A 17,809-nucleotide genomic window follows, 5' to 3' on the forward strand; every position below is an offset into this window, starting at 1 on the left:
TTCTTTAATTCCTCCATCCTTTTTTCCCTTTTTTCTTTAATACCTTCTTCCTTTCTTTGATTGCCTCTTTCTTTCATTCCTCCGTCCATCTTTCTTTCTTTCCTTCATTTCTTTCTTTCCTTCTCTTTCCTTCCTTCTTCCTTCTTTCTTCTTCTTTCTCTCTTTCTTTCTTTCTTTCATTCCCTCTTTCTTTCCTTCTTTCTTCCTTCCTAACTTGCATTCCTTCCTCCATTCTTTCTTTATTTCATCCCTTCTTTCTTCTTCTTCTTTCTTTCATTTCTTCTTCCTTCCTTTCTTTCTTCTATTCGTTTTTCCTTTCTTACTTTCTCTCTTTGTTCTTTCCATGTTTATTCATCCTTTGTCTCCTTTTCTTATCCCATCCTTTCCTTCTGTCCTTTCCTTCATTTCTTTCATTCCATCTCTTTCCTTCCTTCCTTCCTTCCTTCCTTCCTTCCTTCCTTCCTTCCTTCCTTCTTTCTTCTTCTTTCTTTCTTTCTTTCTTTCTTTATTTCATTCCCTCTTTCTTTCCTTCTTTCTTCCTTCCTAACTTGCATTCCTTCCTCCATTCTTTCTTTATTTCATCCCTTCTTTCTTCTTCTTCTTTCTTTCATTTCTTCTTCCTTCCTTTCTTTTATTTGTTTTTCCTTTCTTACTTTCCCTCTTTGTTCTTTCCATGTTTCTTCATCCTTTATGTCTCCTTTTCTTATCCCATCCTTTCCTTCTGTCCTTTCCTTCCCCATTTCTTCTCCTCTTTTTCTTTCTTCTGGTCTCCCTCTCTTCTCTCTTTTCTTAGACCTTTCTGGAGTCCCTGAGCTCCCTTGTCTCGTAGGTTCCTCTGGATCTCTGCTGCTGTGGACGTGGTCCAGACTCCAGCTGCTACAACTACTACTATCCGTCTCCCCACTATCATCTCTCTCTCTCTTCATCTCTCTCTATCCCTCTCTCTCTCTCTCTTCATCTCCCTCTATCCCTCTCTCCAACACGGTCTCAGATTCAGATGTGTGTCTAACATGAGTCTGGTCCTGCTGGAGGTTTCTGCCTGTTAAAGGAACTTTGTCCTTGCCACTGTAACTTGCTAAATGCTGCAAAGTGCTCTGCTCATGGTGGATTAAGATGAGATCAGACTGAGTCCTGTCTGTGAGAGGGGACTGGATCTGACCTGGTCTTGGTGTTGGGTCTTTGTTGGTAATAGAACATAGAGTTAAAAGTTACGCAGACTTGATGTGAAGTCATTTCGACTACATCATCCCTCATAAAGTTAGACTTGAAAGCAGATCTTTTCTGCAGCCTCTGGCTGCAGAAAAGATCTGCTTTCAAGTCTAACTTTTTCTTTGTGCATGCTTTCCTAATGAGAGATTCAACATGTAAGCCTTTATTTAATCCATGTTTAATCTAAAGCTTTATTACAGACATGTTTTCAAATGAAATTAACTCAAATTTAATGTCTTAACACAAAACAGATGTGCCAAAGTCTGTTTGCATTCATCTCGTTCTGAGGAGGAGGTTCCAGCATTGCGTTTCCTTCAGCGTTTTGCAAGAACAGACCGCTCTTTGCAAGTCTTCCTCAACAGATAGGATGCAACAGGCTGAAGACAGAGGAAATGCACTGAGTAGAGTTCTTGATTCACCAGTATCAGAGGATGGGAGAAAAAAACAAAGGGTTCCTCCACAATAACCCTGATTCCTTCACGTCCACATTAAATCTGTCCTTCCAGAGAACTGACCCTGTATCTCCCATGTCCAGTGAATCCTCATCCCACCAGGGTTTAGGGAAGAAAGGTCAGCTGGATTTTGACTTTTCCTTCTCCTCTCTCTGAGTGCCAAGCACGTCCTGTCGCCTTCAGGGACTCCCAAAGAGGCGGACGCTGAGACACCCAGAGGTGGTGTGAGCTCGGTGCAGCTCAGGCGTATAAAAGCAGCAGAGTGGAGTCAGGGTATCAGAGGACGAGCATGTGCAGGGAGACAGAGGAGCACATTCTTCTGAGGAGGAAGACTTTCAACATTTTTAAGAGGAGGAAATTTTTTTCCAAACAACAAGAGAGGACTCAACAAGAAGCTGGATTTACTTCTGTTGTGTTTCCTCAAATCTGGATCACTTCCATGGATTTATTACACCAAGAGGACATTTTCAGGTATTTCTTCTTCTTCCTCTTTCTGTGCTGAAATGTTAAATTTGGTCAAATGTTTTAATGCAACTTTTAAAGTTTGATTTACTGAAACTTTTGTGACAAAGTATAAAACAGAGAGTGTGAACGTTAGAGAAAGAATGCTCCTTTAAAGCAAATATTTGTCTGTGGATATTATTATATATTATTATATATTATTTCAAGTGTGTCAGAAGCAAAATTAGGTACAAATATTTGTTAGAACTTTAAGAAATAAGATATATTTTTTAACAATCATAAGTAATGCCTTTTATGCTCATTAAAACCTGGTGGGATTTTTTCAGTGCATTGACAGGCACTACTATGGATTCATTAGATAGAAGTGTACAAAGGGAATATATGTTACATTTAATTTATTTTATTTTATCTTATTTAAGATTCACCTTAACATTATTACTATTATTTCATTTTATTATATTTTATTATATTATATTTTTATTTTATTATATTATATTTAATTTAATTTTATCTTTTTTAAGATTCACCTTAACATTATTACTATTATTTTATTCTATTCTATTCTATTCTATTTTTATTTTATTATATTATATTTAATTTAATTTAATTTTATCTTATCTTATTTAAGATTCACCTTAACATTATTACTATTATTTTATTTTATTATATTATATTTTATTTTATACTATTTAATTTAATTTTATCTTATTTAAGATTCACCTTAACATTATTACTATTATTTTATTTTATTATATTTTATTATATCATATTTTTATTTTATTATATTATATTTAATTTTATTTAATTTTATTTTATTTATATTATATCTTATTTAAGATTCACCTTAACATTATTACTGTTTTATTTTGTTTTATTACATTATATTTTTATTATTTTACTTTACTTTATTATTTATTTGATCATATTTTAGATTCATCTCATCAGTATTACTATTATTTTATTTTACTTTACTTTTATTGTTTTATTTTTTAACTATTTAAGTACATTGCTAATTCTCATGACCCATGTTGTAAGCTGCTATCTATCTATCTATCTATCTATCTATCTATCTATCTATCTATCTATCTATCTATCTATCTATCTATCTATCTATCTATCTATCTATCTATCTATCTATCTATCTATCTATCTATCTATCTATCTATCTATCTAAACACTCATTTAGATGAACTCTTGGCTCTTAAAGTCAGAGATAAGATAATCCTGTATTCGTCTCTTATCAGGGACATTTAATGTTTCAGCAGCAAAGTGCAAACATTACAAAAAGAGCAGTAATTATTAGAAATAAAACATGTAATAAATTTGCAGTATATTTACCAAACCAATGACACCAGTAAGAAATATGCACAGACTAAACAAACCAAGGTAAAAACAAAGATGTAAATTAAGAGTGTTAGAATATGCAGCTATTGTCCCTCTGCTTTCACACAGAGTCATATTTAAATAAATATTCTCCCTGCGGCGTGAACACATGCATGTGTGTGTTGTTTTTAAGCACCACATTGTTGACAGTTTCAACACGCCCCTGCAGGTAACCATACCTGAGCAGGAATGTGAGGTCAGAGTAACACAGACTGTCCCAACTTGTTCAGACTGTCACTGTTTTTATTATTATTATTATAAAGTGTGAAGAGAGACACTGAGCGGTGATGTTGGCAGCATGTTTGAGGAGTCGTTGGAAATGATTGGACATGAAAACACATCAGGGTTATGAAACTCAGCCGTGTGATGGTTTTACGTCAGACTATCAAACGCGTCTTCAAATGGAAGGTCTAATTGAGCTGCTGGGATTCAGGTTTTAGGATCAGGGTGTGGCTGAAATCCCTAATCTCTTCTCAAGAAACAGGTCGCTCAGAGCAAGGACCAACAAGTCAGAGCAGAGAGCCTGAACACTGAAACATACTTTCAGTTTTAGCTCAAAGTAAGTCATAAGGTCTGTCAGGTGGAGCTCAAACTGAGGTTCAGGATTAGACTGGTCCTCCTTCTTTAGACCTGTTTGGTGTCAGGCATGCTGATCAGGTCCCTTTGTCTCCTCTTCTCCTCTCAGTATCTTCCTAACCAGAGGATCCACATCAGGCCCAGAGCCCAGTGGTGATGCTGCACTCAGACCCCTTGGGCACCCTCGCCCCCTCAGCTCCCTCTAACCACCCCACCATGCAGCAGGAGCCCGACATGAAGGCTGTGGCGCACAATGTGACCCGGCTACCCAACAACCCCACGGCTGCCGGCCTCACCATGACTCTGGGGATCCTGTTCAACGTTGTGGCCCTCATCATCCTCGCCAAGGCGTACAACCGCTTCCGCCGGAGGTCAAAGGCCACCTTCCTGCTCTTCGCCAGCTCTCTGGTGGCCACAGATCTTGCAGGACACGTGATCACCGGGGCCCTCGTGCTGAGCAGATACTCAGCGGGGAACTACTCCACAGCAGACGCTGCCACCAACCTCCAAAGGGACCCTGGTGATCCAGATGCTTCTTGCCTGTTTCTGGGAGGATGCATGGTCTTCTTCGGCCTGTGCCCGCTCTTCCTCGGGTGTGCCATGGCCGCAGAGCGCTGCCTGGGTATCACCAAGCCTCTGCTGCACGCCCGGCTGGTGACCACCGCACGGACGAAGGTGGCACTGACTATGATCTGGCTCATGGCTCTCTGTGTGGCCCTCATGCCTTACTTCCACCTGGGTGTGTACACGGATCAGTACCCGGGGACTTGGTGCTTCATCAGGGTCATGGAGGACACCGAGCTGACAGACCTGGCCTTTGCGGTGCTGTTCTCTGGACTCGCTCTGAGCTCTCTGGCCTCGGCCTTTGTGTGTAACACCATCAGCGGGATCACGTTAATCAGAGCACGGCTAAAAAAGAAGTCCTGCACTCAGAGGTGCTCGGCCCGGTCCCACGACACGGAGATGGTGGTGCAGCTGGTCGGCATCATGGTCACTTCTTGTATCTGCTGGAGCCCTCTGCTGGTGAGTGAGGGGAACTACAGTAACAACATTAGACCTTCAGAGCTGCAGGGGCACAAAACCTCCAAATACTGCATTTATTATTGAGTCTTTATGAAAGAGTCTTCTTTAAACAGGACTCATTTTGTCCAGTATTTACAGCTTTTAAAATTATATTTAATTTATTATTATTACTGCAAGTCAGATGGAGGACTTTAAAGGTCTGTTACCTTGATGCATGAACCAAACCTGTCTTATTTAATACTTCCAAACTTTGTATAAAACCCCAAAACATGCAGCTTCCCTTTTTCACTTCCCTACAATAAGGATCATAGAGTTTAACTTCTTCTTCATTTTCCTCTTAGATTTGTTATCCTTTTATTTCACCTCTTTTGCATAATTTAACATTTCCTAACCGTTGGAAACTTTTTTGCAAAGTTATGAATGTTACAACATTTAACAAAATTATATAAAGCAAGTATTGTTTTTTTTATTAATGCAGGTAAAGCTGTTATGCCCATAAATACAATAAAAAGGCACTTCAAGTTAATTAGAATGAATTAATGTGTTGAACTGAATGCTTCCTGAGTTGCTTTATTGCTACAGCAACATTTCTTTTTATTATTTCATCTTTAATCTTGAGCTTCATCAAACCCCTGCAACAAGTGTCTCAGATATTTCACGGTTAAAGCTTGAAAATGAATCAATCAAGCTTTATTATAAAGATCACCTTTCATACTAATCAAATGCAATTAAATGAATGTGCTTCACAGCAGGGGTTCCCAAACTTTTCAGCCCAGATATAGATGCCAAAGACTCGTGACCCCCCTGTCCCTCAGAGTGATGTAATGTGTCTTCATTTAGCTGCTCTGCAGAAAGTGACCCTCCCTATATGAGCATGTGTCTGTGTTTCCTGTGTGTTATGAATGAACCTGCTGCTACTGATGCTTTAGATCAGGGGTGTCCAAAGTACGGCCCGGGGGCCAATTGCGGCCCAAGGTCCATTTATTTATGGCCCCAAGCTTCCATCTTAAATTGTGTTATTTATAGCAAAGAAATGAATCACAGTTTCTTTCTACAAACAAAACTAAAGTGGATCCAGAAACATCTCAAAAAGCTTCATATGGACTACATGTCTAAAGCCAAAGCAGTGTGAATTCTGCAAGACGGCAGTAAAGAAGAAACACAAGAACTCTTAAAGTTGACAAGTTTTCAAATGAATGTTTTTATCATGATGTGAAAATGTTCTTTATGAACACTAAAAGTTCAGAAGACACAAAAGAGGACACAAGACAAGATCAAAATTATGAAATTGTGCAGAAAAGGCAAAATTTGGTGCATCAAAAATGTTCAGAACTCAGGACAATAATTATTTTGTTCTTAAAATGTTTCCTGCTGGTCAGAAAAGTCTTAAAAACCACATAAAAAAGAAGTGTGATGAAATCTAGATCATGATCCTGACATAGGAAAATAATGATACAATACTTTTCCCACATTGCCCGACCCTAATGAGAAACATTTTCCTCCAGAAGAAGATAACGTTTGCTCATGTGTACATGGTTTGTGGAGAACTGAGGACTACCTAGTTACTGATTTATTGAGACAAAATTTAAAATGATTGTTATTAAATAAATATTTCATATACAACTTTTGGGATTCCTAAGTCTCAGTAGGAGCCACTGGCCCTGAGGTATTCTGACAACATCATATGTGGCCCTCTTTGAAAAAGGTTTGGACACCCCTGCTTTAGATCATGAACTGTTCACTAACTCTAAACTTAGGAGTCATCTGGAAACAAAGAAAGGCAGAAAACTCATTACACTTTATATTTTCAAGGTTTTATTTCAAGTTTAGCTCCTGTTTGTGTCCATGTTTTTACTATAATGAGTAAAATGTACTATTTTTAGATCACTTTAAAAAACAAAAACACAGACCCACACTTTGGGAAACCCCGCTTTACACTGATTTTTTTTAAAAAGATGAAATGGTTAAACATAAAGCAGAAATGGATTTAGACGTGGAGAGTAATACACACTTATTGCAATCAAATGTATATAAATAAACAACAAAGGGAAATATTGAAGGAATAAGTCAATAAAAGATCAAATAAATATTAAGACAATAAAAAAGGTAGAGATTAAAGTCTCAGATTAATAATTAGAAATAATAATTAGATAACAATTAAGGAGTTAAAAATAAATAAAATAATAAAATGACATTAAAATGATAAATTAAAAGGTTTTAATAGAGTTAAAATATGTCACATATTTTGGCTATAATATTAATAATTCCTTTAATTCTAGTAGCATCAAAGGCATCGCCTGTTTTTGCAGTTATACGCTGCAGCCATCGTTTATAATACAAACACATTTTCTATTAATCTTTTCAGACATGTTTCAACTGAAGGGGACATTTCATTAATCAGATTTCTCATGTTTAAAAGATTTTAACACCATTTTAACTTCTTGGTCGGCTGCATTATGAGCACTGCTGACACTATTTACATGTTCAAAGACGACACAGACCAACTGAAGTCTGTAAAACCTCTTTAAGTACATAAACTATAATTAATCAACTTTGTTTTTTAATATATTCTCTATCTCTCATCTTCAGATCTTTGGACTGATGTCGGCCATACAGTCTTACAGCGACTCCCTCGGCAGTGACAGACAAACTTACAGGCAGCTAATGATCACAGGTGTCAGGATGGCGACCTGCAACCAGATCCTGGACCCGTGGGTCTACATCCTGCTGCGCCGAGCCATCCTCAGAAAGATCTACCGCATCACGAAGAAGCAGGCCAGTCTGAAGGGGAGCATGTTCCGCTCCCTACGCGGGGATGTCGGCTCCTTTCAGAGCTCGGACAAAAACAAAGTCACCAAGATTTAAAAAGCACTGAAACAGATCACAGTCTGTCATCCACATCATGACACAGTGTAATATGTCCATATGATAAAGAAATGTGTCCCCTCATTGGTCAGAATGAGAGCTAGTGTTCATATGAAGTATAAATATAAGGATCTAAATATTCCTGAGCAGCTATTAGAACCTCTGGGTTGTTGTATGTGTTAAAGTTAAAGGGTGAAATGTAAAGCTAATCACAAACTGCTACGTGTGTTCATCTGAATGCATCCATTCCCACATTCAGGTGGTGTTTGCACCACAGTTTGTCCTCTATGAGAGAAGATGTAAATTTGATTTGATGTAACTTTTGGTTGAGGTGAAGTCTGTATCCAGTCTTGTAGCAAACATCTCAACTTAAAGGAAGTGTTTGTGTTGTTGTTTGACTTTGTTAAAGCGTCAGTGTGTCGTGGAAACGCTCTCATACCTGAGAAAAGAAAGGCTGTGAATAACACCGTGTGTGTGTTTTATGTCTGATGTAGTGCTGTGAGATGAATGTGAATGTGTGCTTTGTGTTTTAACCTGGCTGTGAATGTATCGACAGTATTTCCCCCAGTGTCCGGGGACTAAAGTGAAGCTACAGTATATGTTCCAAAAAAAGCTAATGAATGTGATATTGTTAAAAAAAGATGGAGTGTTAATCCAAAAATAAACAGTTTTTAACAGTTCATCTTTGATTTGTGTTTTACTGCTCACCATATTTTACAACTTTCTCAATGATTGTGTTTTCATTTTATTTTGGTGAAACCTGACTTCCTGTCCCGCTCCATCTGCTCTGTTCAGTTGATGCGTCGTGCTCCGGCACCCGGCACAAATAGAAGTCTTGTGTATCTGATCCGGAGGACTCCGACCTGCGGAGTGGATCCAGTGGAAGTTAACACATTGACTAGAATAGAAACCTATCAGATCCGGTTTATTTAAAATGGCAAACTATGACAAATGAAATATGATTGGACCCTAAAGTTTGTGAAGGGACCTAGAAAATCCACAGGAATGAGGAACAGGTAAGTGTTACGTTTTCTGACCTACAAAGCTCTTAATGGTCAGACACCTTCATATCTTAAAGACCTCATATTACCCCTCTAGACCACTACGCTCCCAACATGCAGGCCTGCTCATCGTACCTAAAGTCTCTAAAAGTAGTATGGGAGGTAGAGCCTTCAGTTATCAGGCCCCTCTCCTTTGGAATCATCTACCAGTCAGGGTCCGGGAGGCAGACACCCTCTCTACTTTTAAGAGTAGGCTTCAAACTTTCCTTTTTGATAAAGCTTATAGTTAGAGCTGGATCAGGCTTGGACCAGGTCTTAGTTCTGCTGCTATAGGCTTAGACTGACACACTGAGATCCTGTCTTTCCCTCTCTCTCCTCTCTCTGCCTGTCTCTCACTTTAACTCTTCCTGTCCCATTAAAGTTACTAACCATAGACCTTTCTGGAGTCCCTGAGCTCCCTTGTCTCGTAGGTTCCTCTGAGCTGCCGTAGACGTCCTCCTGCTGTGGACGTTCCAGACTCCAGCTTCGTATCATCACTATCACCTCACTCTCTTATTCTCCTCTATCCCTCTCTCCAACACGGTCTCAGCAGATGTGTGTCTAACATAAGTCTGGTCCTGCTGGAGGTTTCTGCCTGTTAAAGGAAGTTTGTCCTCTCTGCTGTAACTAGCTAAATACTGCAAGGTGCTTGCAGTATTTAGCTAGTCCCCCATCTTAATCCACCATGAGCATTGCACCAATGCTCATGGTGGATTAAGATGGGGTCAGACTGAGTCTTACCATGTCTTTACCCTGTAATTCTCATGCAACCTTTTGCAGCATGTGATCTCATCCTGACAAGATAAGATAAGATAAGATATCCTTTATTTGTCCGCCATTGGGGGAAATTCTTTTGTTACAGCAGCTTACAGCACGGGACGGGGGAATACAACAATGTACTAACATAGTTAAAAAATATAATAACAATAATAATAGCAATGACAAAGGTAAAATATAATAAAATAAAATAAAATAAAATAAAATAAAATAAAATAAAATAGAATAAAATAAAATAGAGTAAAGTAAAATAAAATAAAATAAAATAAAATAAAATAGAATAAAATAAAATAAAATAAAATAAAATAGAGTAAAGTAAAATAAAATAAAATAAAATAAAATAGAATAAAATAAAATAAAATAAAATAAAATAGAGTAAAGTAAAATAAGATAAAGTAAAATAAAATAAAATAAAATATGGCAACTATTACAGATGTATACACACGATGTACACTTCTATCTGATAAATAGATAAGGTAAGTTATTGCATGATAAAAAATGCACCATGTTATTTAAAAACAAACATACACAGTATGAAGAACAGACACTAGTCTCTTCACAGTACATGTAAAATGTTCAGTTTTCTAAGAGATAACACTTTAATATTCCCATTGTGATATGAAGTATATATTATAATGAAACACCTGTGTCCTGTCCCTCCTTAATTAATATAATCAGCCTCTAAATTAGCTGAATTAAACACAACCAGCTGTTGAGGGCAGACGGTTGACTTCAAAGCTCTCTGCTCTAACCACGCCCCTTATCTGACCACGCCCATTCACTCCTGATTCGCTGTAATCATAGTCACACGCAACTTCCCTCCAATCAGCGGCGCTCTTTCTTTATCGTGGGCGTGTCCTCTCCCTCCAATGCTGCCGAGACCGGGGAGCTAACGTGCAGCAGCGTCCGTTAGCAGCAACGACACCACGGTGAGTGAGAGAATCTGACACAGCCAGCTTTAAAATAACTCCACAGAGATATATGTTTGAGATTAAATATAAAGAGAGAGTTTATAGAGTGTCAGCGTGATACAGGGAGGTGAAGTTAACGCGCTCAATGGAGGAGAGAGAGGCTGCTGTGTGGAGCTAAGCTAACAGCAGTTGATGGGGTCTCGGTCAGACTCCTCGACCATTTTGGTGTCTGATGAGCAACAGACTAATATTAGAATACTAATAACACGTCCCCAGTTTCTGTTACAGCCTTTATTCCATCATAGAGCTGATTAGCCTCCTCACTAGGAGGTGTTTTTAGTGTTTGAAGGAGGGATAAGCTCGGCAGCACGGCGCACTTTCAAACGATGGGTGATCCGTTTCTTCTCTTTTTGTGGGGGATGTTAGCCTCTGAAATAAAATGGCGTCTGTTGTTAAATTCCCCTGATGGAGCTGAGAGGGTTGGGTGAGAAACCGTGAGGCTGCTTCTTAATAACTCCCTCCTTTTGTTTGAGTGAAAGGTTTGGAGTGAGTGGAGGTTTAACAGGTGTATAATTACAACAGCAGTTACGGCTGGCGTGGTGCGTTCAGGAGCTTGTTGAATCGACGTAGAAACAGAGACAGCACGTTTTCTCTCTCCACGTTTTACACCTTATTCTCCTCTAATACACTCTGATACTATAATTTAATTATTAATTAATGAGTTAAATTTCAATGATTTGGAGAAAAGCCTGTTTTATTGGTGCATTCAAACCAGGAAGGCATGAGTCGTGATTTTCGATTACTCGATTAATCGGTTAAAAAAACATTTTAAAAATCGAATATCTCAGGTGACTTAAATCTTCTTTAACCCTCCTGTTGTGTTTTTCTCTGGAACAGAAATAATGTTCCTGGGTCAATTTGACCCGGGGAATATTCAATTATCCAAAAGTGTCACAACCCCCAAAAATCCCAATACACTTTTTTTTAAAAATCTAATTTTAATTCAATTTCTTAGTCCATTGTTTTCTTTAATCCTCACACATCATGCTTCAATGAGGATATCTCACTCATTTTACATTAAAATTCATGTTAACACTTTTTAATATACCTTGGAAAGACCTTAATATAAATACAATAGTTTTACATGACACAGTTTTCTTTGTTTAGTTTACATTTTAAAGGCACTATAAGGAGTTTTTCACCAGCTGAGAAACAGACTGAAACCAACACTGATGCCTCTTTATGACCTTCAAAAGCAAACAATGCCATAAACAACAACACTGATACCTTCTCTGTTGTCATTTTTAAAGCCTTAAACCACTCAGAGGGGGGTAGGTGTCAGACCACATGATTAACATTTGACTTTAAAAACACCTTTTTCAGCTGTTTTCATGGTAAATAATCACATTGAGTGATAAATCTGTTTAAAGACAGCAGGGTGAGGTTTTTGTTGAAAACACTACTTTTGCATGTACAGAACAAGAGATAAGAGGTATCACTTTGTCCACAAGGGGGCGCCAAAATTGATATAAATCCAAAAGTTCCTCACAGCAGCTTTAAATATTTTTATGAAGTGATGTTTTTTTTTTATATATATATATTTGATTTATTAGTAAAGGGACCATGTTCAATATGTAACATAAATGTCACCATCTGATGCATTGTACCCGAGTTAGCTTAAAGCTAATTTGCATTTGCAGTCCCTTGGCAGGTGTTGATAAATTAACACATCTCTTCTGTCACATGCTGCCCAGATCTTTATCCTGCATTAAGCTGGTTTGGAAGCATATACTGCCTAAAATAGACTTTAAAAAGGGTCAGTTTGACCCGCAACATAACAGGAGGGTTAAAGGGTTTTTGTTTAAAATGCAGTCACCTGATAGTGGTTGCAGAGCACCTGAAATATGATGCTTTTTTTGCTCTTAAATAAAAAAAAAACCTTCAGAAGTGGAGAAAATGTCTACAAAAAAATACCAATATATTAGGTGAAGTAAAATAAGAATATCTAGATGATATCCAGTGGAAACTTCTAGAACTTTGCACATTCATTAAATGGTTCTCTCTCCTTGTGTCTGCAGAGGGGGGCGGGGGACTGTGCTAATAGTTAGTTAGTCCCAATGTATACAGGATGCACTGCGTTACTTCTGCACAGCGTTACGTCTGCATTCTAGTCAATGCTCATGTTCACACAGGGAGCGCCGTGGCCCGTCTCAGTAAATCTCAGGAGCGTGCCCGCGCCACTAGATATGAAGGTATACGTCAGGTCTATATTCGACGACGCGTGCGCCGTCAAGCTGAACTGAGTTCATCGACCTGGACAGGAAGTTAGGCATGAGGATCACATGCAACATCCGCTCAATTTCAAAATAAACCACCGTATACGGACACCGACCGCTTAAAACACGGGCTCCCAGAGTGTGGGTCGGGACCCCCTGGGGCGTCGTGAGATGTCTTTTAGAATAGTTCAATTTTTTTAAAGAAGAAATAGTACATTTTACCCGTTTACAGTTAATATTATTGACAATAATAGAAGCTAAACTTGAAATAAAACCTTTTTCTGCCTTTCTTTGTTTCCAGATGACTCCTAAGTTTAGAGTTAGTGAACAGTTAATGATCTAAAGCATCAGCAGCAGCAGGTTCATTCAGAACACACAGGAAACACAGACACATGCTCATATAGGGAGGGTCACTTTCTGCAGACCAGCTAAATGAAGACACATTAAATCACTCTGAGGGACAGGGGAGGGGGTTGTGAGAATTTGGCTCAGATATTTTGGGGGTCGTGGGCTGAAAAGTTTGGGAACCCCTGCTCTAGAGATCCAGGAACACTAAGACTGGGATTTTACTGTCAGTGTCAAAGCGGGTGTCATTAAACATCAGAAGTCTGAGTCCTGATATGAAGCTTCTATTTCAATCCTGCATCTCAGGAACCGTCGTCCAAAACAGCAGTGAGAGTTTCTGCAAAGTAAGAGCCTAAAAACCTGTTCATAGCCACTACAGTCATTCAACAAGCCTGAGGAACAAAGCAATGATCATGCTGCTGGATGACTGAGAGAAGAAGTGTTGATATCAGGGGAACGGGTATAATCAAACACAGGAGAGACCCAAATATCAGCAGAGATGTGACAGCGTGCGTCGCTAACAGCAGACAGGACACATCACTACGTCACGCTAACGTGCGCCCTTTCATTTAGATTTTTCACCCGTCACGCCATCATCACGTCACGACATCGACTCTGCTCTGCCTGTTTACACGCCTCTGTCCTGATCTCGCCATGTTCATGCATTAACAGGGCGTCCTGTGGGTCACAACGCACCGCCAGTCACCCGTGAAGGACCGCTCATTGACCTCCTGTTCAGAAATCAGTCCCTCCCTGTAGCACTGCTCTGACTCACTCATTCACTAATATATATTTAACATTTTGAAGCCTGCTTTTGCTCTCCATGAATATTAATGTTCATATTCTGCATGTTTGAGAACGCAGGGTTGGGTTTTCTGAGTTTCCTCCCTCGGTGTGTTGCGGTGTGAACCCTAACCCCCCGTCCCTCCGCCTCTGCTGCACCTGCATGCTAACGTTTGATTGTTTGCATGTGTTCCCCTGCTGTAGTGACGGACTGCTACATACTCATCACGCTGCTGAGACGCCCGTCACCGTCACTCACCGGGCTCAGAGGACACCAGGCTTTAGATCAACAATGGTAATGGTAATGAATCCTCTTTATTACTCTTACATTTCTCCGCAGCTCTGATTGTTTCTCTCTGACATCGTTGGCCCCTTTTTGATGAACGTCCCCGTTAACGAGGCGAACTAATGTGTCAGGTCTAATTTAAGTCACAGGACCGACGCCAGCGCTTCGGTCCTCCAGTCCGCCCCGGGCTTTAGGTGCACATGCTGCAGCTTCCACATCACTGCTCTCCTCTAAATTAGCTCTGGCTGCGTGTGTGTGCGCTGCTTGTGTAATCACTGGTGTTAGAAGCTCGGCCTGCTCAGGAGACCTACTTCTCTAATGTTTTAATTAATCAAACACAAGCCCGTGGCTGAAAAAGAAGAACCTGGGAACTGGAGTACAGCTTATTTTAAAGTTGGCAGGAGCTCGTGTCATAAATCAGGATTAATGGAGTTCTCTGAATACCTCCTCTGAAGCCAACCTTTTCAATTTGAAGAGCTGCCCGGGTGTTCCTCTGTACCTTTGTCCGGGTAACTCAGTAATCCTGTGAGTCAGGACTCTGCTGCATTAACAGCATGACCTGACATGCACCGGCCGTGTGTGTGTCCTGAGTGAGAGTGTGAACGCCTTCCTGCAAACTAACAAGACTAAGAGCATGTCTGTATTTTTGAAAACAGCCACAGGTAAGGTGCATTTCCACCAAGAGTCCCGGGGTCTTTTAGCCCCCAGAACTACTTTCCCCTTAACTAAAAGGTTCCTGGTCCCCCATTGTTGTCAGTGTTTGGACCGCGGGCTGAAGTCCCGGGTAGATTGTGTAAATCAGGCCAGTGACGTATGGAGGAAAAAAAGTAAATGCACTACACCACCAGACCAGTAGAGGGCAGTAACACAAAGAGGAATGCCATTCATCACAGATGACACCATAGAAGCAGACGGACAGGCAGGTATCATTCTGAGCAACACAACAGTTAGCCTGTTAGCATGAAGAGACTCAGCTGGTCTGTTTTAGATGGTGCTATATTTCATCACAGATGGATTCACTGAATCAACACGTGAGAGGAGATAAGCGCGAGTAGCAAAGACGTTTCAACACGGCTTTAAAATCCTTTTGAACTCAAAAAGCCGTGATCGCAGAGATCGGCCGGTGTTTTGGTTTAAACGGCTACCCTGTTAACTGGAGACTCTCAGCCGGATGCATCCCTCATAAACGTCTTTAGACCATCATTAAATATCTGATGAGGATATTTTGAAATCTTAATAAAAACTAAACTAGTTTGCATTCCCAGGAACTCCCTCTGTGTTTCAACAGCTGTGTAAACTCCACAAACACTGACACGTTCAGCTGAAGGTCTCCAGTTTACAGGGTCACTTTTAAAAGCGGAACACCGGGAGGAGAGACGCATTCACGGTGGGCTGAGAGAAGACTACTGTTACAAGCTGCTAAATCAAGAGAATCACAGCTTCTTCTTTTGAAAAGTACACACACATACAAAAAAGATAGAACAAATAAAAACTAATGAAAGAAAGAGAAATCAAGAGAATCACAGATGTGTGTGATGTTATTGTGGACGGAGGGAGGAATAAAAACACTGAGGTTAATCTACCAATCAGACGCGTTCAGCATTGCAGGCCCCACCCCCTTAAAGTCCTGGGACCTTTGAAAAGTACTACCCCCCTAGCAGGGGCTTTTTAGGGGGGAGATTATCTACCCCTGAACTAGAGTTAGACCCTGGGTCCACCGGTCCAAACGCATGTAGTTCAGGGGTAAAGTTCCTGCTGTAGAGTCAGGTGCACCAAAAAGTTCCTGTCGCCCAATCACATCAGCTCTCTCATTGAAATGAGACACTGACACTTGATGATTTGACTCTACAGGGATTTGTGACAGCCTGTAGTGTTGGTTATAATACCCTCCCATAGTGGAAACTTTAGACCGCTACAAGCTGTCCCATTAGAGGAAAGTGCTGGACTCTGCAGAATATAAATCTGTTACTAAAGTCTGTGTGCTCCTGAGGCGTGCAGAGACAAACAGCACCTCTGCAGACATTCCTCAGACCAGTTGGGGGCAGCAGTAAATCTGGGAACTTGCTGTTGTGTTTATTCAAAATAGAGGTGAAGATAAATAAAGACCAAAACTCAGACTAAGGGAAGGAACCAGAACTATACTCACCCCGTCCCTCGAGTTGTTTTTCTTGAACGCCTCTGTCTCTTTCTCCCACAGCGCCACCGCAGCATGCGTGTCTTCATGAACGATGACCGCCATGTCATGGCCAAACACTCCATTATCTACCCGACCCAGGAGGAGCTGGAGAGCGTGCAGAACATGGTGTCTCACACAGAGCGAGCCCTCAAGGCCGTGTCTGACTGGCTGGATAAGCAGGAGAAGGGAACTTCCAAGTCTGACTCTGACAGTGCCGACACTGATAAGGAGAGGTGAGGAGGCGTGAGGGAGCCGGATGAGCTACAGAGGAACGATTGAATTTGTCTCTCAGCTCACTTCTAATCCTTCTTGTATTTCTCTGCCGGACAGTGACCCCAAAGATCAGGCCACGCGCTCCCTGCGAGGCGTGATGAGGGTCGGCCTGGTGGCGAAGGGGCTGCTGCTGAAGGGGGACCTGGACTTGGAGCTGGTGCTCCTCTGTAAGGACAAACCCACCATCAGTCTGCTGAAGAAGGTGGCTGAAAACCTGGTTACACAGCTCAAGGTGAGAACAGTCATTATGGGCCTGTGTCCTTGTGGTTTTGTTTTCAGACTCTCTCCAAACAGAGAAGGTCTAGACCGTACTCGGTCCTAAGGATGAAGGATGAAGGGACATGGAAAGAACACAGAGAGAGAGAAGGAAAGGAATTAAATAAAAAAGAAAAAGAAAGGGATGAAAGAAAGGAGGAAGAGTGAAAGTAAGGAAAGAAAGGAAAAATGAATAAAAGAAAGGAAGGAATGCTATAAAGAAGAAAAAGAAAGAGGGATGAAAGAAAGAAAGACCCAAAAAAGGAATCTACAGCAGAGATCCAGAGGAACCTACGAGACAAGGGAGCTCAGGGACTCCAGAAAGGTCTATGGTTAGTAACTTTAATGGGACAGGAAGAGTTAAAGTGAGAGACAGGCAGAGAGAGGAGAGAGAGGGAAAGACAGGATCCCAGTGTGTCAGTCTAAGCCTATAGCAGCAGAACTAAGACCTGGTCCAAGCCTGATCCAGCTCTAACTATAAGCTTTATCAAAAAGGAAAGTTTGAAGCCTACTCTTAAAAGTAGAGAGGGTGTCTGCCTCCCGGACCCTGACTGGTAGATGATTCCAAAGGAGAGGGACCTGATAACTGAAGGCTCTACCTCCCATACTATTTTTTATCCAGTCACGTACCAGCCTTTTGTGCAAGTTGGTGTCAAAAATAGAGTAATCATTTGTCTGTGCCTCATTTATTGTGCCTGAAGGTCAAGGTGAACTTAT

At 40.5% G+C, this 17,809-nt stretch overlaps 2 protein-coding genes across 2 annotated transcripts; both read left to right on the forward strand.

Moving 5' to 3' along the window:
• Positions 1–1,586: 1,586 nt before the first annotated feature.
• LOC117809713 (prostaglandin E2 receptor EP1 subtype-like) lies at positions 1,587–8,650 on the forward strand. Its single transcript, XM_034679181.1, has 3 exons — positions 1,587–2,132; positions 4,192–5,105; positions 7,695–8,650. The coding sequence occupies exons 2-3, from the start codon at positions 4,239–4,241 to the stop codon at positions 7,968–7,970; spliced, it is 1,143 nt and encodes a 380-aa protein (XP_034535072.1). The 5' UTR covers positions 1,587–2,132; positions 4,192–4,238; the 3' UTR covers positions 7,971–8,650.
• Positions 8,651–10,591: 1,941 nt separating this feature from the next.
• On the forward strand, positions 10,592–17,162 carry LOC117809712 (interleukin enhancer-binding factor 3 homolog). The gene is made up of 4 exons (XM_034679180.1): positions 10,592–10,716; positions 14,307–14,397; positions 16,586–16,797; positions 16,895–17,162. Exons 2-4 carry the CDS (start codon positions 14,395–14,397, stop codon positions 17,157–17,159), a joined length of 480 nt encoding a protein of 159 aa, XP_034535071.1. The 5' UTR covers positions 10,592–10,716; positions 14,307–14,394; the 3' UTR covers positions 17,160–17,162.
• The last annotated feature ends 647 nt before the right edge of the window (positions 17,163–17,809 follow it).

The sequence above is a fragment of the Notolabrus celidotus genome, unplaced genomic scaffold (genome assembly GCF_009762535.1).
Source record: "Notolabrus celidotus isolate fNotCel1 unplaced genomic scaffold, fNotCel1.pri scaffold_370_arrow_ctg1, whole genome shotgun sequence".
Taxonomy (NCBI): Eukaryota; Metazoa; Chordata; class Actinopteri; order Labriformes; family Labridae; genus Notolabrus; species Notolabrus celidotus.

Bases quoted from the DNA above. Each gene is read 5' to 3' on its own strand.
- LOC117809712 (XM_034679180.1), top strand. The intron at 16,798-16,894 runs GTGAGGAGGCGT...TCTGCCGGACAG, and splicing joins GCCGACACTGATAAGGAGAG to TGACCCCAAAGATCAGGCCA.
- LOC117809713 (XM_034679181.1), top strand. From the start codon at position 4,239: ATGCTGCACTCAGACCCCTTGGGCACCCTCGCCCCCTCAGCTCCCTCT. The intron at 5,106-7,694 runs GTGAGTGAGGGG...TCTCATCTTCAG, and splicing joins TCTGCTGGAGCCCTCTGCTG to ATCTTTGGACTGATGTCGGC.